This window comes from Uloborus diversus, chromosome 3, assembly GCF_026930045.1.
Source record: "Uloborus diversus isolate 005 chromosome 3, Udiv.v.3.1, whole genome shotgun sequence".
Classification (NCBI taxonomy): Eukaryota; Metazoa; Arthropoda; class Arachnida; order Araneae; family Uloboridae; genus Uloborus; species Uloborus diversus.
This window is the reverse complement of record NC_072733.1, coordinates 24651883-24677765: the sequence shown is the minus strand read 5'-3', so window position 1 is coordinate 24677765 and position 25883 is coordinate 24651883. Positions and strand designations below refer to the sequence as shown.

At 32.2% G+C, this 25883-nt stretch overlaps 1 protein-coding gene across 1 annotated transcript; it reads left to right on the top strand.

Moving 5' to 3' along the window:
• Positions 1-25883, top strand: LOC129218277 (homeobox protein OTX2-like). The gene is made up of 3 exons (XM_054852508.1): positions 1-55; positions 22899-23059; positions 25284-25883. The coding sequence occupies exons 1-3, from the start codon at positions 1-3 to the stop codon at positions 25881-25883; spliced, it is 816 nt and encodes a 271-aa protein (XP_054708483.1).

The following is a 25883-nucleotide window of genomic DNA, read 5'->3' as shown; positions in this document are numbered from 1 at the left end:
ATGAATCTGGATAAACTTCTGGATTTAGGTCAATTTGCATTAGATATGATCCCAGGTAAAACAGTTTAAGCTCATAAGCTCTAGTTCGACTGCAAGGAGGATCTAAATTTGTTTGTTTGGCTTCAGAACTGCAATGGCGTTTTCCTTGGAATTTGAAGTTTTGGCACAATATTTGCTCTCCTACCGTCTTGTCTCTTGTTAGTACAGTGTAGAGGAGGGGGAATTTATTCTATTTTGTGAATGCATTCATTTGGGCGATACTGCAATGTAATTGCAAGAAAATGGTAAAAAAGTTTAATTTGAAATTTAAAACCATTGTTTTTCTGGAGTTAAACTAGCAACTTTGGACCTCTATTGCGGCCAAAATAGGGCCTATGCAGTCAAACTGCTTTACCTGGGTTCATATCTAACGCGATTGGACATAAATGCAGAATTTCGTCCCGATCCGTGACCCTCGAGGTCGTGCCGCTTGGTAGTTAGTATGTAATGTCGAACATAATGAACGATGCTAATATATTAAGCTCCTTTACACTCTGTTTTAACTATCATCATCTGCATTGTAATTCACCACTTATAAGTGGGAAATTTTTAGATTGAGATCAAAAACATTAGTGAAAAGTTTTATTGTGCTAACTCCTTATTCATTCTGACAGCTTAGTGATGTCAAACACAATGAACGATTGAAACATGTCATTTATTTAAAATCCTTTGTTGAGACCATCATTATAAAAATTCCTAGATGCAGAACATAGGGGAGAGTCGGGAGAAATGGGACAGCAGTGTATGTCGGGAATAAAAAGTGAATAATTATTTCTAGCTTTTGTTCAGTAGATGAAGCAGACTGAAATCAAGCAAGAATCTAAAGCTGCTAGAGTTACTGGACAAACCAGAAAGCATTTTTCACCTTTTATTTCGACAAAAATGCTGCTATCTCACTCCTCCCTCAAACCCATTGCTCCTGTCTCTCCTCAAGATATTTGTGGGAATTTTTTTTTAAAGTCCTTAAAAAAAGGCATAATTTCGATATTTGTTAATAGCTCTTATTCAATAAAAAACGTGCAATTTTTGAGAACATTTGTATTATACCTTGTCCATCCAAACCCTACTTTGAAGAAACTGGTATGATTATCCATTTTTTTTTTTTTTTTATGTTTCAACGATTCTCTGATTAGAGTGATCCATAACTTATCGCCCCGAACTTCGGATGGTAGAAGTTTTCCATTTGCCGAGTGGAGATCCAAATTTTGCTGAATGGTGATAATTTTGCCGAATAGAACCCTAAATTTCGCCGAATGATGGTAATTTTACCGAATTTGTCAAATTGCCGATTAAGAAAATTTTTGGGAGGTCACAGTGACCTCCTGTGATCTCTCATCGGGGCGCCCCTGCGTTTACCGCAAACCATGCACAATAGTAGTTATCTAGTTTATAACATAATTGAATAAGACTTCGATTCCAAAACAAATGCTCTTAATGAATTCGGTCAATTCTCGCATCAACAGAATGTTTAAACAGTGTGTGATTTTCCCCATTTCTAGACCTTTTCCCACCCTTGAAATCGGTGGGAGCATCAAAAAGAAATCATTAGGCGGGCGGCTAGTTGGGGAAGCTAGCTAATCCCATTTGAAATGCTGGTCCCGAGGGCCTGATTTCCTTCTAATCATGGGGAAGAACCAAAAAGGCTAATGCAACCCACACGTTTGCCATTTTTAATCCTGCTATACAAGCAGCCGAATAAAAGGCGGAGGAACGGCGCCCACGTTCAAATATCTCGCGCCATAGTTCGTAGGACCCCCTCCCCCCCCCTTGAATGTCCTAGGTGTGTCTTTATTACACTCCATTTACGTTCGTTGCTTTCATCATTCTCAATGTGGTCTAGAACACTGCCGATGGGGCGTCCGCCTTTCATATTCATATCATGGCTGCCTCTATTCTGATGGAAAGTCGCGATTTTTTAACTGCTGAACATGTTTGTTAAATGTGAGTCACAACCGGTAGCATGGATGTACGTAGGATTTTTTCACAGGGGGGGGGGGGAGCAATGATTTCAAAAAGTTACGTCTGTTTGGCAATTCAGTCGATGAAACATAAATATAGAGCTAGCTAATTAATGATCATAATTAAGTTTGCTTTTTTACGATTGAAAAAATGATGCAGAATACTAAGAGGCGGCAAATACCTTGTTGTAGACACATCATTCGCGATGTTAGTCAAAAAAGAGAAGGAGAGGCAATTTAATAATTTTTAGGCTCCGAAAATTACCCCTCAGGGTTTTTTTTTTGTGTTCCTTGTTATATAAGAAGTTTTTAAAATTATATAAAAACATATAGGTTTATTTATAGAGAGAGGGGAGAGGGAAGCGTTAACAAGTTTGTAATCTAAAACATCTATTTAAAAAGAGCTCAAAACACATTTTTTGATCTCTTGTCCAAAATCATGGCAGATCATATATGAGGCAGTGAGAAGCAAAGAGATTTAAATGGAAAATTTCAAGTTTTGAGTAATACGTGTTTGAAATTCCGGTTCTAAGCAGGCTTACATTGAATTTTTTTCTAAATCATGCTGTATAGCCGCAACTACCATAAATGCTAGTACGATCTTTTGCCCAAACCGAGGAAGGTTTATCAATAACTTTTGTGCTGGTGCCTCATATGCAATTTGTAAGATGACCGATGATATGAATATAGTTATTAGCAAAAATTTAAAACTTTCTTTAAGGGCTTCAATAACGGCACCTATAAATCAAAAATAGACTTGAATACGTGCGCGATGTGGGTAAGAAAACCAATCTTTGGGAATGATGTTTTGTTACTGTTAAAGCGACTCTCAAATTAAGTGTTAAGCGTTTTATGATCATCGGAGACAAAATCATGTAAAACGGGGAAAAAATTACAAATCATGAAAAGAATCAAATTCATTTAAAGCATGCGGGACTGTTATTTCCCCTCTAAAATTAATGTTTTAGAATTTTACTATAATAAAAATGAAATTATTTTTTAAAAAAAAGTGAATTATAGAACATGTTTAATAAATATGCAATGTGAAAACTCATAATTAACTTGTTTCTTTTCAAGGTAATAGTTTTATAACAATCAAAGAAATGGAATCAATCCTTAAAAATGAAAACATCCATATTTTGGATAAACTATTTAACCAAAACTTATAAATAAACTACAGCTAATTTAATATGTATTGATTTCTTTGCTTTATGATCTTAAAGTCGTAATAAATTTTAAATGAAATGCAATTTTTTTCAAAAGCTCAATATTTGAGCAAATGCAAACAAACTGAAGTTGTTTTTCTTTTTAGTTTTATAATTTGTTCAAGTGTTTTAAATAAAAGGGGAATTTTTATGAAATTTTCATCAATTTTTCAAACAGTAAATACTTAACTTATTTTTCTTTTGACTTACAATTCTTCCTTGACAATTTACTTCATTCTTTAAATGAAACTAAGTTTTATCAAATGTGCAGCGAAAAGGCAATAACAAAATAATGAAGTCGCTTTTTTTTAAGATTCCTAGTTTTACCTTTTTGAGGTGATGGTTAAGAAACTGTTTTATGTCAATTATAGACCAACCCAATATCATGATGCAATATTGTTTTTCAAAGCGTGAAATTACGCCAAGAAATTTTGAGAAGGGTGAAATTAATTTTTGCCGAGTGAAATATACGAAAACAGTAATGTCAATAATAGTGATCAATTGCATAAAAAATTTCTAAGGATGAGACGGAAGATGGAAGAGAAAGAACAAATATGTACTATTTTGGTGTTGACCTTTAAAATATTTGTCACATTGTAAAAAAAAAGTGTAACCTTACTCCGTAAATATGATGGCAGCATTTTGCATTTTGCGTAACCTTATTCCGGCAGCTAGCTTCCTCCATATCAACGGAGTAGCTTAACTGATAAAACTGGTGCAACGTTTGAGCGTTACACCAGTTTTATCAGTTAAGTTACTCCATGGCTATGGAGGCAGCTAAGCTGCCACCGCTTTTACGGAGTAAAGTTACACATTTTTTTACAATGCACTTTGAACCTAAAAAATATTTTTAAGCACTGAAATGCGGTATTTTTAATATTCAAATTACCCCCCCCCCCCTTTCTATCTATGAAACTGAACTTTTACTTAAGATGCAAGTAAGATGCTTGGTAAGATTTTTCAAGCGTATGTTCGATTTTCTATACGCGAATTACTGTTGTAGCGGCGTCAAAAATATCTGTGACTGCGCCATAATTAGCGAATGAATAAAAAGAAATTTCAAAGAAACAGAATGACAGTTACCACCATAAATAAATCCTTTTGAATTCTACTTTAAAGAAATCAGCACATTTTAACAATTAAAGTGTATTTATTTCATATCATATATGATTCTTAATTTGCTCATAATATTCCTTATTGCATTCAATGAGCATTTTTTTAAACGCATCTTAATTAAAGTCTTCCCTTACTGGACAGTATTTGTGGAAACATAAAGATGCAAAACTTTCATTTTATTTTAGGCAGTACTCTTAATTATCGAAATTTCAGATTAGAGGTTTTGATAAAAGAGTAAAATATTTGCAACGCGTTTCGTTTCGTTTCATTTTTGTTTATTCATTCCAAAGCTGAATATTTTTAGCTCCAACTATATTTCCCGATAACAACGAAATGTTTAATCAAGAATGAAACAACCTCACTTTTTAAGTTTAAATTTTATTCGGAGTTTTGGATCTATTCGTAAAGCATCAAGCAGGAACGAAAAGTTCTCTCTCTGTCTCTCTCTCCCTCTCTCTCTTTTTTCTCTCTTAAAAGTTGATGTTGAGAATGATTACTTTATTGCTGGAACATCAAGCCTTTGTTGCGTCTCAGTTTCAACTTTCAAACAGGGGAAGTGTGCAGACGATAAGAATTAATCCCCTTTCAACGACAGATTTTTATTCCTCATTCGTAAATGACACGTAAGAACTAATTTAACACTCGGAACTAAAAATACGACAAATGGGATCGCTGCTAATGGAAATATTTATATTTTTTTTCAGTCACCTCTGCATTCACATCAATAAATCGTACATTAAAATTTTTATGAATATCGATTTTTGCGAGAAATTAAATGATATTAAAGTGGAGTTTAAATTTTAAAGCATCATTTATTTGATATCGCGAAGCAAATTTTGATTTTGCTGTGTGATCCATTTTTTATTATTTTAATTACACGTAAAAGTGTTATTTTTTAATTATTTTGTAATTAAACGGAAACATTTATCTACTACGAGGCTAATCTGGCAAAAAATAGCGTTTCTGAATTTGATAAGTATTTCTAAGTGAATTCTTATGAACAATTTCATTTTCAGAAATTCATAATTTCAATGAAAGCTGGTACATTTTAATCACACTTAGAAAATGTTAATAACAGACTTTTTGATTATTGTGCAAATGGAATAACTTAGATCCTTTGGCACTAATCGGAGGAAAAAATAGTGTCTATAAATTCTACAGGAGCTGCTAGTATTGCCAGTAAACGAACGCTTAAATATAGTTAAGATAACTTAATATAACTTTAATACAAATCAGAAATTCATAATTTCATTAAAAACTAGCATTTTCGTACATAGCAGAAAAAACATTTCAGTAAAATCATCAAAATCAATAAAAACACTGCTAAAATTAGTAAAAATCTGTACAAAATCAATAAAAATAATCAGTAAAATCATCATTATCCGTAAAAACATTTTTACTTATATATATAATTAAGAAAAAAACTGGACTGGGAGAATGGTTAGGCTTAAGGTTTTCGGGGGGGGGGGGGGGGGGGGGGGTGGGGGTTAAACAAGAAGTTGAGAAGCAATCCCAGTAAATGAACATGTCTAACCCGTGAACAAACACATTCTAGTCAATGCACATGTTGGATTTTTATTTTAAACTCAAGTTTCAAGAAGGCTTCTTCAAAGTTTTGTTGCTGTAATCTTTTCTTTCTTTCTTTTTTTGTTTACTCTTTTATTATTATACTCTTCCATTTTTATTGCGCTTTCGGGTTTACTTTTTTTATCTTCACTTTTCCTGAATCGTTTTCTCATTTCATAGTCTTATTATTTTTTTCCCCTTTTCCTCGCTTTTTTCAATTATATTGAAGGAAGTTATAAGGAAGTTAAGTATCTCCTAAGAAATTTTCAGATATCCAGTGAATAACTAAACCTTACAGTTATTTCTCTTATGCACTCTTCTCATTACGATTTATCGACATTTATACATTGTATTGGACCAAATGAAAAAAAAAAAAAGCGAATATATTTCATTGTTAAGAAACATAGCAACACAAACAAATATTTTAATACATTTGCATGTCAAGATACTCTCCATAAATCCATAGATTGTATTTAACCGGTCTTTGATTCGCTTTAGATTTATAGTTTGAACATCGAAAAACAAAATGAGCAGTATAAATAGAGACATATTTGAACTAACAAGCAATTTATTTGTACTTAAGATCTGTATCAATTTATATTTTTATAAAAATATATCACTTAAAACATTAAGTTTATAATTTATTTGTTTTCCATAAAACTCAGACAAAAAAAAATAATGAATAAAAAATCTAAACAGTTTGCTTTTAGAATATAACCGTAAATAGATTTAAAAGATGTAGTAAATTTTAAAGACAATAGCAAAATCTTAAATAATGCAATTTTTTTCTTAAATGAACGAAAGGGGGTTCTTTCTTCATCTCTATTCTTAGTGTCGTTCATAAGAGTAAAGTTTATAAAAGAAGGCATTTGTCTTTCAACGCCGATTTAAACCCGTCTGTAACGAAATGCTTCTCCAAATGTATTTCTAACTGCATAGAATCCAATTTTACCTTACTATCCTTCCATCAGATCTAGATGATGTTCTGAGTAATCTGAAGTGTTTTATCAGAGGAACACACTTATTGGGGTTGCTTCTACTGAGGCAACTGCTTTTTCAGAAGTATTTGAGAAGATAATCTGTGAGCTTTTTAGTCCTACTAAGTTAGAGTTCCTGCGATGTCTATACAACAAGTGCGTAATCTGTCCTAAAATACATCGAATCCAGGGTGGCTCAGAGTAGGAAGTGGATTTAGGAGTTTAAATCAGGAGGAATTTGTAGGTCCTAAGAGGGGCTTTATAAGAAAATCCTATGAACGTTTTGCATAGAAGATTTGTAAAGCTGGCCCTGATGGTGTTGAAACTCAACAAGAGCTACCCGTCAAGCCATTTTTCCCCGTAAACAAATGCTTTGAGGCCCCGTTGGGGAAAAGCGCCGTGCACAAGGGAAATGGAGAAAGCGGGATAGATTAAAAAAGATTAGCAAAATATTGTTATGTCCACTGAGGAAAATATGGAATATATTCAGTGAAGCGTGTCTCGGATTAAAACTCTTGCTAATGTCCTGAAAAGGGGAAAAAAAGGGCATAAAAAATATATATACATGGAGTAATTTTTTATGTGTTCTCGCGGGTAAAGCGAAATCATAAGAGTGTGACCAAACAGAAAAAACTTGAATGTATTTTTTTCATGCGTTAAAAAGGATTTTTTTCATTACACAAATTGAAATTTTAATCTTGATAACAAATCAATTATTTTTCCTAGTTTAAATTGCACTAAATAAATGAAAATAAGCTCATTAGAAAGCCAGCAGTGTTTAAAAATCTTATTATGCAGATACTTATTGTTATTTGTACAGATACAGATATATTATTATTTTTCATATTACAAGCTTCAAAGGTTTATATTTTACGTCTTGAATTGTCAATGCAATATTTTTTTTCTTTGTTGCATTATCATTTTGGTATTTCTTCAGCATCAGGTCCACTTTTAGATTAATACAAAAAAAAAAAAAAAAAAAAAAACTGAATTACGTAGACAAAACACAGCAATTGGCAAATTTATAATTTAGTTGACAGTACAAGCAAATTCATTAAATTTCACAATGATTTCTTTGAATTAACAAGCTTTCTTTACTCACGGTCACTCAACAACCGCCTTATGGTTGACATGAATTTTGCTTCAAAGAAACTCTAACCCATTAATTGACTTGTAGTTTACGTGAAAGGGACATTCTTTGGGACGAAAATATTTTGCGAAGTCCAGAATAGGAATATTAATTTATTAAACATTAGAATCAATTGAAATTACTACAAATTTCGATTTAACGTTGATTTTGTATTTATCAAACAAAAGCAGCAATAGATTCATAAATCACTTTAAAAAATACAGATCTATAATTCGAAAGTGATTCTTAATGAACCGTTCGATTTTGAGGGCATGACATACCTCAAGCAAATTATTTACAAAAATTGATTTGAACTGCATGAAGAAAAAACATAAGATAGTTAGTCGTCTGTTCCTTTGAAAATTATAAGCATTAAGCGGTCTCCTTCTTTAGATATCTCACCAGTTTATGTACAATAATGCATAGTATAAGTCAACAAATAAATAAGTAAATAAAGAATAAATGTTGAGATTATAATAAAAGATTTAAATTGCATATTAAGTCCATTTTGAAGTTGCAATTTCAATATTTTTACATACTTTGACCTTTGCTATTCGCAAAATACCGAAATACGTAGAAATAATGGAGGGGGGGGGGGGTAAGGATGTTTACGAAATACGAATTAAACATACATATAAATCAATCAGCTACAATCAAAATAGGTGAAATAATTCACATTTTGATGGTTTGGGTAATCAAAAGTATAATGTTTTAAAAAGTTTCATGCATCAATGTTTCTGGTTGGAAAGATTTAAAACACAAAAACAATATACTTTTTTAGTTGAAAGTTTAGCAAAAAAAAAAAAAAAAATATTTTGATCGCTACAAAAGTCATATTTTCGGAAGTAAGAATTTACAAATTTTAGATTGTGCTATTTTGTCAAATTCTACATGTTATTTTAATGGACACTAGTACTTACGAAAAAAAGTGTACTTTAAACGGAAGTTCTATTTACAGTTTAATCAAAAACGTTTATTAATGATTCTGAATGGTCAATGGATTTTTTCTAGTTAAGGTTACAGCTAAGAAAAATTTCTTCTGTACTAAAACATTAAAAATGAGTCAAATCCACCTCACTGTAATCCAATAGCTGTGGATTTAAAACAATTTTCTTCTTGTGCATAAAAATATTCAAAAGGACGTTTTTTTTTCATTCAAATGTTTTTCAAGTAAAATTTCAAAGATATAAAATACACCTGTACTGAGAGGATAAGACTGAATCTAACTCATTGATGCTTAAAATATTCCAGCCTCTGATTTCTTGAAGTATGTACGTATTATATTTGATCTTTAATTTCAAAAGAGAAATTGTATTTAGAAGAAAAAAAACCGCTTAAATAGTTTAACCCCTTTTTTTTGCAAAGGTTATACGAGAGAATTGAAAAACAATTGCACATTAACGGCCCTTAAGAAACATCGAAATCAAAATAAATGTGCTGGTGTCTACATTACATGCTATTTTTAAATTCAAACTCCGTCTTTTCACATTGATAAAAGGATTTATTTACTCTTCACTTTAAAATAATTATTGTTAAAAGCAAAACATAAATTAATGTCATTTTTTCAAACTTAAAAACTTCTGTTACACAATAATGCGACATAACTGTATTAATGTGCAGAAAAACTTTGAATGTTATTTCAATTTTTTCTTTCCATTAGCTTATAGGATTTCAAAGTTCGATCTAACAAAAACTGAATGTAATTACTGACATTATTTAATTAAGAAATTTCTAAACCAGAAAACATTAAGTATCACGTTTTTTTCAACATAATAATTGGCTTTTCTCTGCTTAAAACTTTTCATAATTATTATCCATATAAAATTAATGCTTATCTTTAAACCAATACAGCTGTATTATATTGTTAACTAAGTTTCGCTGTTATGCTTGTAAACTGAGAGCTTAATATGATTTTTAAAAATCTTGCAACTTAAGTTATTTAAGAAAATAATCTAAAATGATTGGATAAGCAGAGTAAGAAATGTAAATACTATTAGGGATTAACAATGTAATTGTTATCCGTTCATTTAGTTTCACAAAAATCAATTATTTTTCCATGGACCAATGCTTATAAATTTGACTTTTGCATTGTGTTTCCTCTTCGTCACAATGGGAAATTGTGACAAGTATGAGAGTGTTAGAAAATGTTAATTACACACACACACACACACACACACACACACACACACACATATATATATATATATATATATATATATATATATATATATATATATATATATATATATATATATATATATATATATATATATATATATATATATATATATAAAATAGAACTTGAACTATATTTGCACAACTTTCCAGTTTTTAAATATAGGGTCCCTCGGTATTTCACGGAAATATCAACAAAAGGCTTAGTTATCAAATTATATCAAAATTTTAACATCAAGCAAAATTTAGCATCAAAGAAAAAAAGTAAATATTTACTCCAGTTCCTGGTTAATAATATATTTGAGATTTTTGTTTTTTGACTTTAGTAACCCTTTAGAGGAACGTTGAGCATGGAGGTTCAATTTGCGCATAGGTTACAAAATTAGTTTTAATTAAAAAACTAAGTTTATAATGAATTAATAACTCTTAATTTAAAAAAAAAGGTTGGAAATATTGAACACAGAACATTGCGTCATTCAATAATTCTGAAGTTCCTGTTCAGCAGCTACTTTTAAAGCGCTTGAAATCGTTCTTTCTTCATTGGAATATCCGATACAATATTGTAAGTGATAATAATCTTGTGGAAATATGAAGTTTAAAGGGGGAGTTTTTAAACATTTAAAAATCTTCTTTTTCTGATAAAAATATGCAGTACTTTTATTGAAATAATTTATTTTACAGTCCATTTCTGACGTGGTTCAAAGTTACATTAAATGGATACCACTAAATTGCTTTGAGCCAGCACAAAAATTCATTTTAAATGGATTTAATAATAATTATTTCTTAAGTTCGGATAACTATAAAATACTTAGCGAGTTTTTCTTCCCTTTTCTACCAACGAATACAAAAAAATCGTTAAAATATTAGTGGAGGAGCTAAAAGTGGAGAAATTTTTTTTCGGCTTTCAGTTACTCTGAATGACTAACTGTTGGATTTTCTTTCGCTTCATGAGCATTTCACTCGTTTGGAAGATGAGTGCCACAATACGAAATTTAATTTTCCTTTTTTCTCGCTTAAAGGCCTTCAAAGGACGTTATCTTCTTTGGAAAATGATGATAGATTTTTTGTTCTAATATTAACCACTGGAGAGCACAGCAAACTTACGTTTCTTAATGCAAATTGCCTGAAGAGTTCAACTTCAAACGCTTCTCCTATAAAATTTCATTTTTTCGTATCGTAGCACTCTTCTTTCAAATGAGCGATACGTTTCACTTAAATAAAAATGTTGCACTAAAGTTAACCAACTATGGTTTGTTGGCAATTCTACACAAAGCACTTAGTAACATTTGTTCAAAGCTATTAATCAGACTTTGTAGGTCATTGATTTTTCTTGCAGTACCGTCTTAACAATTCAGTGCTGAAAATTCAGCAATGATCAGTTAGTAGTTTTTCTAATCTAAAATACCGTTTTGGCCCTTCTTTATCTACTTTATCTTTTTGGTATTCACGATCACCACCACAACGCCGGCCGAACACGTAACCTCAATAATACTCCATCGATTTCTAGCGGGTAGTCGAAAATTTTCTTTATTGATTAACCATGAATATATTTTTCACCTTAAGTAAAAAGTTTGTTACTAAAGTTAAATAACAACGGATTTCTCGACAGTACTATACAAAGCACTTTGTGCAAAGCTATTAATAAGCGTTGCAGATGGTTGATTTTCTTTCATTTAACAATTCAATTTTCAATTTATTTTATTATTATTATTATTATTATTATTATTATTATTATTATTATTATTATTATTATTATTATTATTATTATTATTATTATTATTATTTTGTAACATTTCAATGACTTCCCGCGAGTACAGTTCCTACCCTCTATAAACTGTTTTGGTCCCTGTTTATCTGCTTTTTCTTTTTGGCCTCCACGATCAAAACCACTATACAGGCCGAATGTAACCTCAAAAACTCTTCATCGATTTCTAGGAAATAGTCGAAAATTAAATTAATTGATAAACCATGAATATGTTTTTCTACTAAGCAAAACTTTTGTGCAAAAGTCAAACTACGGTTTCTCCGCAGTTCTACCCAAAGCTCTTTGTACAAAGCTATTAATTATACTTTCCAGATCATCGATTTTTCCTTCATTTAACAGTTCAAAAATGAAAATTCGATGACTTTCAGCGAGTAGAGTTTCAATCCTTCATAAAACCGTTTTAGCCCCTGTTTATCTGCCTTTTCTTTTTGGCCCTTGATCACCACCGCAATGCAGGCCGAGCGTAACCTCAAAAATTATCTATCGATTTCTTGGTAGTAGAAAATACCCTTTATTGATAAACCATGAATATATATTTCACCTAAGTAAAAATTTTGATACTGAAGCTAAGCCACTGCTGTTTCTCGGCAGTTTTGTACCAAGCTATTTATCAAACTTGGTAGATTAGATCGTCGATTGTTCTTCGATTTAACTATTCAATAATAAAAATTCAATGACTTTCAGCTAGTTTCTATCCTCTATAAAAACCGTTTTGGCCCCTGTTTATCTGCCTTTTCTTTTTGGCCTCCACGATCACCACCGCAATGCAGGCCGAACGTAACCTCAAAATTTCTCCATCGATTTCTAGGGAGTAGTCGAAAATGCTCTTTATTGATAGACCTTCCCTTTTGCCGAACCTTCCTCTTCTTGGACGTCGCTTAGCAACGGGTGACCCCAGCTACCGGACGTCACTGTCCTGAAGGGCTGAAGAGGAAGCCGATTCCACAGGCTGAAGAATTTCTGCGAGGGTGTGGTTACTTAGAAGACGGAATGGGAAGCAATATCCGTACTCGACTCAAAGCATTCAGTGGTTTGCAGTGGCGTACGCTGATTTTTTTGTTGGAAGAAGGAGGGTCGCGTCCAATTCTTTCAACGCTTTTAATTTCCTCCTTCAACGATTTTTTTTTTTTTTTCAATTTGTTAATAGCACAATGGAAAATTTATGTCACTGTTCACTATTCGAAAAACTTCAAAGAAGAACTGCTTTTTATAAAATGAAAGCTTAAGATGAAATTCATTTTCTTCCTTATTTTTTAGCATCAAATGTCAAAATGGCTCAGTGTTTTGATTATGGTTTTGTTCGGAGCATGGATGCCTTCTTTTGATTTATTTATTCTTAATAGCAATGCTTTTTTGGAATTTCATTCATTTTTACAGAAACTAGTATTATTATTTCATATAATCTTTCTAGTTTCTGTTATGAGTTGTCTATTGTGGTTACTTTGAAGACATAATGGGAAACAATATCCATAATCCATACTCCTCCCAAAATATTCAGTGGTTTACACTGACAGTCGCTGATTTTTTTTTTTTTTTTTTTTTTTTGCAAGAACCAGGGTTACGTCAACTTCTTTTTAACGCTTTTAATTTCCTCCTTCGCTGACTTTTTTTCATTTGCTATTAATAAAATGGGAAATTTATGTTAATGTTCAAAATCCTAAACACTTTAAAGAACATCTTTTTATAAATGGAAGCTTATTTAGAAATTCATCTCTTGCTTCGATTCTTAGCATTAAAGTGTCGAAATGGTTCAGTGTTTTGATCATGTTTTTATTCGGAACATAGAAACGTTTTATTTATTTATTTATTCCTAATAATAATAATATTTCAGAACTTTATTCATTTTTTACAGACACTAGTATAATTATATTTCATATGGTTACACTAGTTTCCGTAATGTGGTGTCTAGTGGGGTTCCTTCGACGACGGAATGGGAAGCAATATCCACTCTCGAACACAAAGCATTCAGTGGTTTTGCAGTGGCGTAGGCTGATGTTTTTGTTGAAAGATTTAGGGTATCATTAACATCTTTTTAACCTTTTTATTTCCTTCTTCAACGATTTTTTTTGAGCAATCACGATTGCTTATTGCTTTTATTTGACTGTTTTTGACGGTCCTATCATTTTTCCCACCACCAGCCTCCGCAGCATCACCGTCCACCGGGTCCTCACGATGCTGCACCTCTAGCGAAAACCGTTTCCAGGTTTCGTCAATATCCTACACTTACACGCATACATACACGCACCTACACACATATACATATATACACCTACACACACATACATACATCTACACACATACACAAACACATACACACATACAAACACACACACTCACATACACACAACTACCCACACACTCATGCCTGCACACAGACACAAACACATATGCCTACACACACATACACATACCCCCACACACACATACACACAACCACCCACACACTCATGCCTGCACACAGACACAAACACACATGCCTACATACACACACACACACATACCCCCCACACACAAACACACACGCTTACATATACACACACACTCGTGATTGCGAAAAACATAATTTGAATTCAAGATGACAAAATTCAAATTAGTGTTTTTTTTTTCAATTTATTGATTGCGCAATCGAATATATATATATATATATTTATTTATGTCACCGATCACACTCTGAAAGAACTTTAAGAAAGAACAACTTCTGATAAGCGAAGATAGACATTCATTTTCCACTTCGATTCTTAGCATCAAGATGCCAAAATGGCCCAGTGCTTCGATTGTGTTTCTCTTTGGAGCACAAAAGATTTCCTTTGAAGTATTTATTTATTGTTCTTAATAATATTTTTTAACTTTAGTGATTCATTTTTGCAGAGACTAGTATTTGTTTTTCATATTTCGGTGAATGAAAAATATATATTTAAACAATCAGAAACTGATAAAGGGAACGTGGTAGGTAAATGGCAGTATGAATACAAAAATGAGTTTTGATATAATTGAAGAAAAAAATGTTTGATTTCCAACAAAAACACAAGTAAAATCCTGGGATTTGACGTTCTTTCCATGCTTATTTTCAGCGGAAAACGTGTAAGCAAGTTTGTACAACAAAGGTAAAATACAATAGATGACAAAAATACAGAAAAAAAAGAAAAAAACGTTGTAGATATTGCTGTTTACCTGCCCAGAGCAGAGTAACACATTTGTCTTCAACCTGCTCGATCAAAACCGTCCCGATGATAATACGTGCGATTTCGTATGCATATTACACTTAATAATTCAATTAAAAAATGTCTAGAACTCCAAGTAGAGTATTTTTTGCACGCACTTTAATTTGAAGCACGTGATAAAAGTTCTCATCAATTTATATCCTTTTAATTTCTCTGGATCCAATCAGTCTCAAAATTAACACTAAACCAAAAAAAAAAAAACAAATCCAAACACTTTTGAAATGGAAAATAAGCTAGCATCCATGCTGCCAGATCTTTTTACTGTATCCTAATCCTATTCGCCTGTAAAATTAAAAATTTGAAAAAAAAAAAAAAAACTAAACAGCAACCAGTTGTAGCAGCGATCTTTTTTTTTCCGGCATAATTTGCTGTAAAACTTTCTTAACTTTGCAACCACTTCATTTTATAGCAATATTTATAATTTTTTTGATTTTTTAACAGGGAACTCACATTTCATTTAGGTTCTCAATACCGTTTTTGAAAAGTTCAGGTTTTAGTCATAACTTTCTGTGCTTGGGGGACAAACTGCTTTTTGGTATCAATATACTAGATGAATATTTTACTTATACTTAATATCATTAAAGAGTCAAACTAAACCATTAAGGTTGAGAATCCTAACCTATAAGAGAATTATTGCTTGAAAAGTTGCTCTTCAAATAGTTCATTTTTCAATTTTCGTGTTTAATATCTTCTTTTCAGCATTTTATTTTGCGATTTTCTCACATTGCATACATTACTTTGCTGCAAAAAACTGAAAGATAAAAAAGAAAAATGAAGAAAAATTAAATCAGCAATAAAAAAAGTAATAAATGTTTTTAAAAAAAATACCAGAATGCAGTTAACTCGTAAAATTTCTGTTGACTTCGTATTTTACAGGTACACAGCGTACCGATTTGCAGTAGAAATCAAGTTCTCTTTTCGTAGTAGTAAAAATGGTGAAACCAGCAAAGCGAAATATGAAAGAAAATTTAGGCAAACTCCTTTTTCAGCTTGCGCACGTTTTTGTTCATTAAATACATATTATACACTTCAAAAAGTTTCCAAACGTAGAAACAGTTTTTAAAAAGAAAAATACTATCGTATAATATTGAGCTAAAATGAAACGAATTGTTAGCGCGAAGATGCTAGAAACAAGAATAGTAAAATATTAAAAATGTATTGTCAAATATCAATAAAATGGAGTGATACGAAAAAATATTTTTCCTATTGCTTCATTTTTTAAATATTTGTTTGTAAATTACCGGTTACTTCATTTTATTGGTATTTGTTTGTTTATTTTGAATATGTTTTACGTAAAAATACAAGCAGAGTTTATAACATTTAAGACACGCGTAAAGTATCTGAGCAACGATTATATATTCAAACCTCTTTTTATTCTTATTTGTACCACCATTTGTAAATAAGTACCAGAATGTGAAATACAATTTAAATGATCCAAGGCAATAGCTTCCAATCTGTAATAAACAGAAAGAAATCAAACTAAAAGCATGTTTTAACTAATTATAATTTTGCTCGAGCATTGGAAACATTGTTTTATTACTTTTCTTCTAAAAAACAATATTTGTGTAACTCTAATATTCAATATCTGATATCGGAAGCCTTAAAAGCGTCAGATGAAAATTTATTTAGATAAATATCGAATCTAAATTCATTTTTTCTACCACTTTTATTTATGTAAAACGGAGGAATTCGAAACTGAATATGAAGTTACAAAAAACAGAATTATACACTCATTCAATACTTTTACATATTCCTCGGCGTTTTATCAATTTTATGTAAATATGGTTATTAGCGATTTGAAAATGTGTGATAAAAACGGATTTGAAAAAAGCGTAATCCTCTTACGCGACCGCGAAATAAAGCGCGGAAAATTCAAGAACAGTTTTAATCTTGTGTAGAGTAGCTCACATGTAAGTAAAATTTGCATAAGAGATTAGGGTAGGCTCAAATTACTTGTTATTTGTTTTTGTACTGGGACTGCTCCGTGCTGTAATACGTATTGAAGACAATATTTTAACTCATTTAAAAGTTTATGAACTTAATTTTACTAATTATTGTTCACTGTATCAAATATCGAAATCGTGTTACAGGTACCACAGGAAAAAATATACGAAATATTTTTTTCCACTAACATGAAAGATCAGCTTACAATATACAAAGCTGAAGAACTATTTTTTTTTCTAAATTTTAATATAGTAAAGATTGTTTTTTTTTTCATACATTATAATATTTATGAATTAAAGATACTAATAGTTTCAAGACAATATTTTATATTCCTTAAAAGTTTATGATACTTAATTTTGCTGGTTATTGTTCACTGTATCAAATATCGAAATAATGTTACAGGTACCACAGAAAAAAAAGTAGAAAATTTTTTTTTCTCTCCAGCAATAAAGGTTGGCTTACAGAATACAAACCTTTTTTTCCTCCTTCTAAGCATCGATGTTTAGTATCATTACTTTTTTTTTTGTTTATTTATTATATTGTTTTACGATTTGAAGATATTATTTCTCTGTTTTCCGTTTTAGTACGTATTTATAGTTGGTTTTTAAGACATAACTATTTTTTGTTTCACGAATGCCTATCATTAGCTTACACAATTTCACTTCAAATCATTTAAATATCTCGTGCTCATATGGTAATAAAGTTACTAAACAAAATCAAGTTTTGTCAGTTTTAATACATTTTCTTGCCTTATTTATATCACGTTAAATTCTAACTATATATATTAGAATCAATCAGCCTAAGCAAAAGTTGATAATGCATTATATATATATCTTCGTGATAGAACAACAAAACTTACTTGTTTTGACTATAATTCTGCATGAAATCACTTAACTTTAAATAAGTAATGAACATTAAGTGTTCGTATGCTTAATTAATCAAAAACAGAGTTAAGGATCGTCCGCAAACGATGACACGTTTTGAGTGGGGAGTGGATTATGACAGTTTGGGATGAGGGAGAGGGAGAGAGCAACAAAAACTGTAACATCACATATATTTTAAAACAATCTGCTTATGTAAAACAGCGTGACATGTGACACGAATTTCTATTTTTCTTTCAGCACTTTCACTTAAGGTTTAAATAATTATTTTTCATTCCTAAATGCAACATTTTTTAAAATTCTCTTTATTCATGAAATCATGCTCAAAATCTAGGACACTTATTTTATATTTATTTCAAACACATTTTTCACGTTTCCAGAAAAATTTTTTGTAGATTATTCATAAATTTTCCTTTCATTATCTGTAGGTTTTTAACCAATTAAAATACATTATTTTTTGAAACTTTCTATCAGTAAAAAAATATTCGTTTAAAAAAAAAAAAATGTCCATTAAATAAAAATCTTCAATTAAACTTGATACTAAGAAAAATTATGTAACTGTACATTCAATTTTTTATGCCATTGAGAAATGCCTTTTCTTTTTTTTTTTAAGTTTTATACTTTTTATAAACAAAAACTAGCGCATTTTTTAATGCACACCATTTCTTATTGGAAAATGCTGTCCTGTTTACATCGCACAATAAGTTTACAAACAATTCATTTCATATGCAAACCTTTAATTTTATTCATTCTGAAAATTACCTAATCCACACAATAAATAAGTGAAATTTGTTTTAGTTTCAAGTAGTGAGGTTCATATAGTATTAGGCTAGAAACTGAAAGGTTGTGTCTCACCCAATCCGATAACCAGCTCCGATTCAAAATGGTTTATTTCGTGTAGTAACCTCAACATATTGTACAAAGACCTTTACTCATTGTAATAAACCCTTTGTCCCATTTCTATACCTTTAAATATAGTCTATCACCTAGCAAATGTCTTTTTCATGTATCCAAATATGAAAATGTTTTTTTTTTTTGGGGGGGGGGAGCTTTCATTTTAATAGACGTATCAACTGTTGCGCACAGTCAGTTGGCTCAGTAACGGTCGTGTCTCGTGAGATACGTCTGTTACTGAGAATAAACAAATTAATAAATAAATAAATAATCTTGTTTTACCGAAACCTTCAAAATTTGCTTGCATTTTTTAGAAGTAGAATCGATGTTCTTCCTAATGCCGCCCGATGAAACAAGTATCTAACATATTAGGAGCATTTGCAAGGTGGTCACCCCTTTTATGCTAGTTGTAGAAACTGTCCAAGTGTCCTCCTGTATATGACAGAATAGTCAGAGGACACTGTAGGAGCAAAAGTACAAGTGTCTATTAGGTGAATAGGTGTCCAAATAATTTTACTTGATGCAACACTGTGGCTTCAGCAACCTTCTTGGTAGACATTATTCACATCAAAATCGTCCCACAAGACTATTTCCACATCAAGGGCATTGAGCTTCGAAAAGAGTATGTCGCCAATGGTAATGAAGTGCTTCAGTACCCCGCAAGCTTTCCCTGCTTTCTTGCACTCATTTTAGGGTCATTACAGGATTAGCAACACATTTTCTTGCATTCTTCCTCGCAACGCTGGAGACCTCTAACGCCCTTTGTCATGGCCAGTTCTTTCAGTTTTTTAGAAGATGGTTGATATTTTTTTCGCCACTAATACTTCTCTTCCCCTCAACAGGCTGCATTCTGGAGGCTGCATTCTGGAGGATTACTTCACGAATTTTTCACCGCTCGGCAAACAAGAATCCGCGTTTGATGCTTTTTTCGATAGCTAGGCCCTCATTTTTGGATAGGCCGTCCCGAAATTTGCTGGGATGCGGCAAAATGAACGAGCGTTTTGTAGACAACACGCTACATTAGGTTTGGCAGACCTGATGGAACCTTCATTATGGCTTCAAAAGTCTTCTTCTTACAAAAGAACTTAGGCTACCGAAATGTTTATGAATAATACCGACAAAGCAAATAAGATAAATACTTTGCTACGTCCGGGGTAAATGTCCTAACCATATAATTCAGACCATATATAAATAGCGACTACCTTTTCTGTCCTACCCTCTTATGTAGTAAAACTATTTGATGCATCAGATATAATTAAGGCAATGGCAATTTCCTAAAATACCACGTCTCTTGGTCATTCGCTAAATTGTCAAATTCAAATTACAATCACCAATGCTTACCATTGCCTAATGGTACATGCTATTTTTATTGTTAGTTTCGAAGCTTTTTAGCCATAATTGCTACCATGTAAAGCAATGTAACTGCTTAAAAGCACTGAAACTACAACATGGTATTCAATAAGTTTTAAGTTGTAAAGCGCATTCGTTTGTATCTTACTTACCACAAAATTTATTTTTTTAAGGAATGGTATTTGAGTACGTACAGAAATAGTTCCTATACTTAAAATCACTATTACCTGTTCTATCCCCCGAGTCTGTGGTTCATTCAGAGATATGTAACTACCTATGACCAAGAAGAGATTTTTTTAATAAATTCACACTTTAACGTCACAGTGGCATAACAAAATGGCATTACATTACGCATACTTATCAGCTTTTATCTTCCGTTTACAGACAATCCAAAATTTTCTGCAATTAAAAAACCAAACTTAAATCGTTCTCTTGTTTTACATTTTTCTTTTCAAAATAATTTCAAAAATTATAACTCAGTTGAGAAACAAACTTTAAACAATATACCTGTCCCATGAAAGTGTCGTGACTCACAAGCGGGAAATCTATACACTTCCGAAAACACTCATATTAATGTGCCTTTTTTTCGTGCAGCGAAATTCATATGAGCCAGCCCACAATGACATTGAAATCATTTTATTATTATACAATGAAACTTAGTCGTAATATGTGCAGGTTATACGTTTTGTAATAGTCGTTGCAATATTTTTTTAAGTAGTAGCTGCTGAAACATATTTTTTGTTTCAAAGTAATTAGTAAATATTACTCTCATTTTCTTTTTCCACCTTAATACTTATAACTTTTAAAATTAGTGTCAAGTTTGCAGTGGCATTGTGGTAATATATGAGTTTAAATATGTTTTCTAGCAGTTTATGTATCATTGTTTCTTGATTGATAAATGTTATCCAACAGTTCATTGATTCATTAATATTTTCTATCAGTTTACGTATAATTGTTTCGATAAATAAAAAGAGTTTGTACGCAACTCAACGGTACATAAAAATTTCTGAGCAGTTTATGTATCATTGTTCATTCATTAATAGACGTTTTCTAGGATTTTGTTGAATGGTAAATGTTTTCTAGCAATATATGTATCATTGTTCGTTAATGAATCAATGTTTTTTAGCTGTTCGCTTATTTATAGTAGCTGTCCGATGGTTGATGCATATTTATAGCAGTTTATGTATTATTTTCCATCGATTAACAAATGTTGATCAGGTTTTACGTAACTTACTAAAAATGCTTTCCAGCATTACAAAAAAAAAAAAAAAGAAAGGAAGGAAGAAAAAGAAAGAAAAAAAAAACTTTGCCTTTAACAAATCATCTGCTAAATGGTGCAAACTAGCTCTTTAACTTTCAGAGTAAAGTGATTCATTTATTTTATTTTATTTTTCCTTTTAGTATTACATAATAATGTTATTATTACTAAATGATTATTATTACTGTTATTATTATTATTATTATTATTATTATTATTATTATTATTATTATTATTATTATTATTATTATTATTATTATTATTATTATTATTATTATTATACTTCATTAGTTTTGATTATCATTCGCCAATATTTCCCTTTTAATGCAATCTTTAAATTGACAACAAATCAGGATCAAAAGAAAACGACTTAAAATTTTGCGCCAAGCTTAACCAGTATTTCGAGTTAGTACCTGCTTCTATAACTTTGACGTTTCAGAATGCTAAGCATGAAACATAGACAAACATAAATTGTGTCCAGATGAATTGTCGATTACATGGTTAGACTAATCATGATCAAATTAAGTAGATGACCTCTAATATTTATATCGGACTGGATAGCGATGGAAACCTAATGTACCCAACTTTAATGGCAGGAATTGGCAATCTATATCAACAGGGCTAGATACAGCCTGTTTAATGTTTCATACTCGGACACCACCTTTTTAAATAACAGCATGGAAATTTTGGGTTTCTGTGTGCTTAAGAAAATAATTTCATCTGACTTCTTCGCTAGAAGTGGGCACTACATTTTAATAAATCGAGTTAAGAATTTAGCTTTCAACATATTAACTTTAATTAAATGAAAAAATACGACAGAAAATATAACCTAAATGAATCTGTCTTGCCTTTTGTGTCATTTTATTGCGCTCCCCCTCCCCTCAAAGTCACGATTCGGTGTTCTTCCAAAAACTGGTGGTAGATGGCAAACATGGTTGATACCATAATTGCGAACACTGTTAAATATTTTTACCATTGTTGTATCACATTCTGGCGATTGATTGCCGCCCCTGAAACTTGTGGCAAAAAGATACTTTCGAGAAAGTCATCCAAAAACTAGGAGAAATTCATACTCTAGAAGAACTTATGCAGATTACATAACTTCTATCGTAAAGAGTGTAAACCAATAGATATTTGTTTAAATGAATATACAGTTTAACATCAAGCTATCAACTGAAATTAAATACAACGAAACATTTAAGTCGCAGAAAATATTACTAAAATGAATCACTCTTGATTTTTGCGTTATTTTATTGCGCCCCCCCCCCCCTCTCAATGTTATGATTCGTGAATGACTTTCCCAAATTCAGCATTCCAGCTGCTCTGCTTGACATATCGCAATCCTCGGAATTAATTCTACGTGTGTTTTCTCAAGTTAGGGGCAGACTGTCGGGTGACTAATGTGTGTTGTGCTTTTCAGCCCCGGCTCCTCCCCCGAGGAAACAGCGGAGAGAGCGGACGACCTTCACTCGGGCACAACTTGATGTGTTGGAATCTCTCTTCAGCAAAACTCGTTATCCAGATATTTTCATGCGGGAAGAAGTGGCCCTCAAAATCAACCTGCCGGAATCTCGAGTTCAGGTTAGTTGCTTCAATAGACGGTTGATCTATGGAAGGTAGATTCAATCACATCACGCCCCCCCCCCCTTCTCCCACGCCCTATCTGCTTTTTATTTGCTGTTAATATTTTTTTCTTTCAAGTCATCAGTTATTTCTTGGAAAATATATATTACGAAAACAATTCAGACATATTGTATAAATACATATTTTATTTATTTGGTCAATTTCTGAGAATTGAAACCGAATCATAGCAGGTAAGTTGGAGCACAACAATTTTGCCAAACGAAAAGGTAAGAGAATTTTTTCAGCGCTTTTGTTTTCGAAACAAGATTGATTAAGTCCAATTGCAGTGGGGTATGTACATTTGTTGGTTAAACAATTTCTTTAATGCAAAAAATCCCCTCAAATATTTCTCCGTTCCTTTATTCATTTTTAAAAAATGAAATTAGTGTTTTTCCATATTAAGTAAAAAAAATACTTGTATATTAGTGGTGCAATCCCCTGTTTGGATCATACACAATCTTGCTCTATTACACTCTTTCTCTGTCTCTCTTTTTTACACATGATGTTAAGTTTTTCATATTGCATGACATTAATTTATACATTAATATTAATTATTTGAAAATTAATTGTTTAATTTTGTTATTAAATTATAATAAAACCTTTTCTTTTCAGTTATGTTATTGTTGTATTATTTCCAGAGGAATGTGCTACACTCTCACAACCATGTACTTTCTGATAATAATTATGCAATTTTATTTTAAAAATAGCATGGGTTATTACCTGCTGAAATATTTATAACTGTAAAAACAGAGCGTATAGGTTTACAATAAGAATTTAAAATTTATGTCAGGAATATATTTTAGTGTTTTTGGTTTAATATCTGCATCATTTGAAAGCATAATCATATTACTTACAACATGAACATACTACTTGTAGTATTAACATCTACATCGCTTGCAAATAAACATATTCATATCACTTTGACTGTTTCTTGCAGTGAATGAAAGTATATTCAAATGTTTTAGCAAAACATTGTGTATTTCTATCGATAGCAAGAACAAATTCATAATCGTAAGAAAAAAAATTATATAATGAAGTTTGTATCGCATATTAGAGCTTGAATGTAGCACCCAGACAGCAGCGACTGTCAATTAGTGTGCCACACGATTATGGAGTGTGTCGCAACTGCCCGAACCCACACTGTTGCGAAGTTTCATACAAGTTAAATAGCACGGTCGATTCAACTTTCCTTATAGAGTCCAATGCTTATGAGTAATACATGTATTACTTTCTGCTCAAAATTAAACCCAGATAAAGCTATGTATTTATTTTTTTTTTCTAATTGTGCATATTTTGTTTTATGTATTATGTCTTTATACATTATGTCTTTATTACTAGTTTATAGTAGCCTGCTTGGTATGTATAAGTTTTAGACGCAATTTATTTGCTCGCTTTCGCATTAGTAATACCACAACATTTTGTCGTCAAACTTGGTTACCATGGATTTCATTGTATCATACGTTATTTTTTACAAAGACGATAGACACATCTACCAATTAGTCAGGTGAAATTATTTTTAGTGTGCGGTATTGTTAGAGTGGCACCTAATTTTTAAACGATTAAAATTGTACCGCAACGAGAAAATGGTTGAGAATCACCAGTTTACTCCAGATATGGTAAACTGCCATTGGTTTTTAGTATCTAATACAACTGCATTCAAGTTATACAACGTTTTGATGGATATAACTTCAAACTTTTTACCATAACTTTAATACAAGTAAATGGTATGTGTACCTATAATGAATTCAGTTAATGGTTAGAACTACTACTTTTAAATAAAACAGCAAAAGAACTTGCTGCTTGCTTTTTTTTTAAATATGAATATGAATTTTAAATATTTCACAATTCAAGGAATTCTCTCCAAATGTTGCAAATTCAAATGAATAGAAAAAAATCCACTTTAACAGATTGCTAAAAACGTGAGGAGAAAACTTTTTTCTTAATAAATATGAATGATTTTTTTCCCCCTGAAATTTTTGGGAGACAGAAAAAGCGCGATCTACCGTAATGCGCAACGTAGCGAAAGATTAGTTTTTTTTTTTTTTTTGTTTTTTTTTTGTTTTTTTTTTTGGTTTCCTTTAAAAAAGTGCTTTGTGTTGGGATCTCGATTCCGAGGCTTGCATGCGTTAAAAATTTTCACTGTAACACAGTGAAATTGATCTTGACTCTTCTGTGTTTCCAGGTGTGGTTCAAGAACCGGAGAGCCAAATGCCGGCAACAGCAGCAGCAACAGAACGGCGGGAGCAGCAAGAGCAGGCCCAAGAAAGTGAAGAGTCCCCCGTCTTCGTCGACGCCCCCATCGTCGCGAGGGGAGTCCCCATACAAACCACCCTCTCTGCCGGCGCCGCACTCTTCGTCGACGCCGTCATCCGGACCGCCGGTCTCGTCGAATGCCAACTCCAGCAGCATCTGGAGTCCGGCCACCATCAGTCCGGTTGCGGCCGAGCTGATGGGGGCCAACAGCTGCATGCAGCGCTCCTACCAAATGGCAGCCAACACTCCGCCGAGCTGTTACTCGCAGTCCTACGGTCCAACCTCCTACCACTACGGCAACATGAACATGGACTACTTGCCGCCACCGATGCCCGTCACTACCATGACCTCGCCGCAGATGAGCGCCCCGGCTATGACGGGCACCCATATGGGAGGACTGGCCTCGTCCCACCAGTCCCTCAGTTCCCGGACGCCCCCCATTAACGGCAGCTTGCCCCCTCCAGGCAGCACCGATTGCCTCGAGTACAGCAGTGACAAGTCTGCGGCCTGGAAGTTTCAGATGCTCTGA

Excerpts from the sequence above, each read along its gene's own strand:
- LOC129218277 (XM_054852508.1), top strand. The coding sequence starts at position 1 with ATGAATCTGGATAAACTTCTGGATTTAGGTCAATTTGCATTAGATATG. Across the intron at positions 56-22,898 it reads TGCATTAGATATGATCCCAG|CCCCGGCTCCTCCCCCGAGG; the intron begins GTAAAACAGTTT and ends TGTGCTTTTCAG. Across the intron at positions 23,060-25,283 it reads TGCCGGAATCTCGAGTTCAG|GTGTGGTTCAAGAACCGGAG; the intron begins GTTAGTTGCTTC and ends CTGTGTTTCCAG.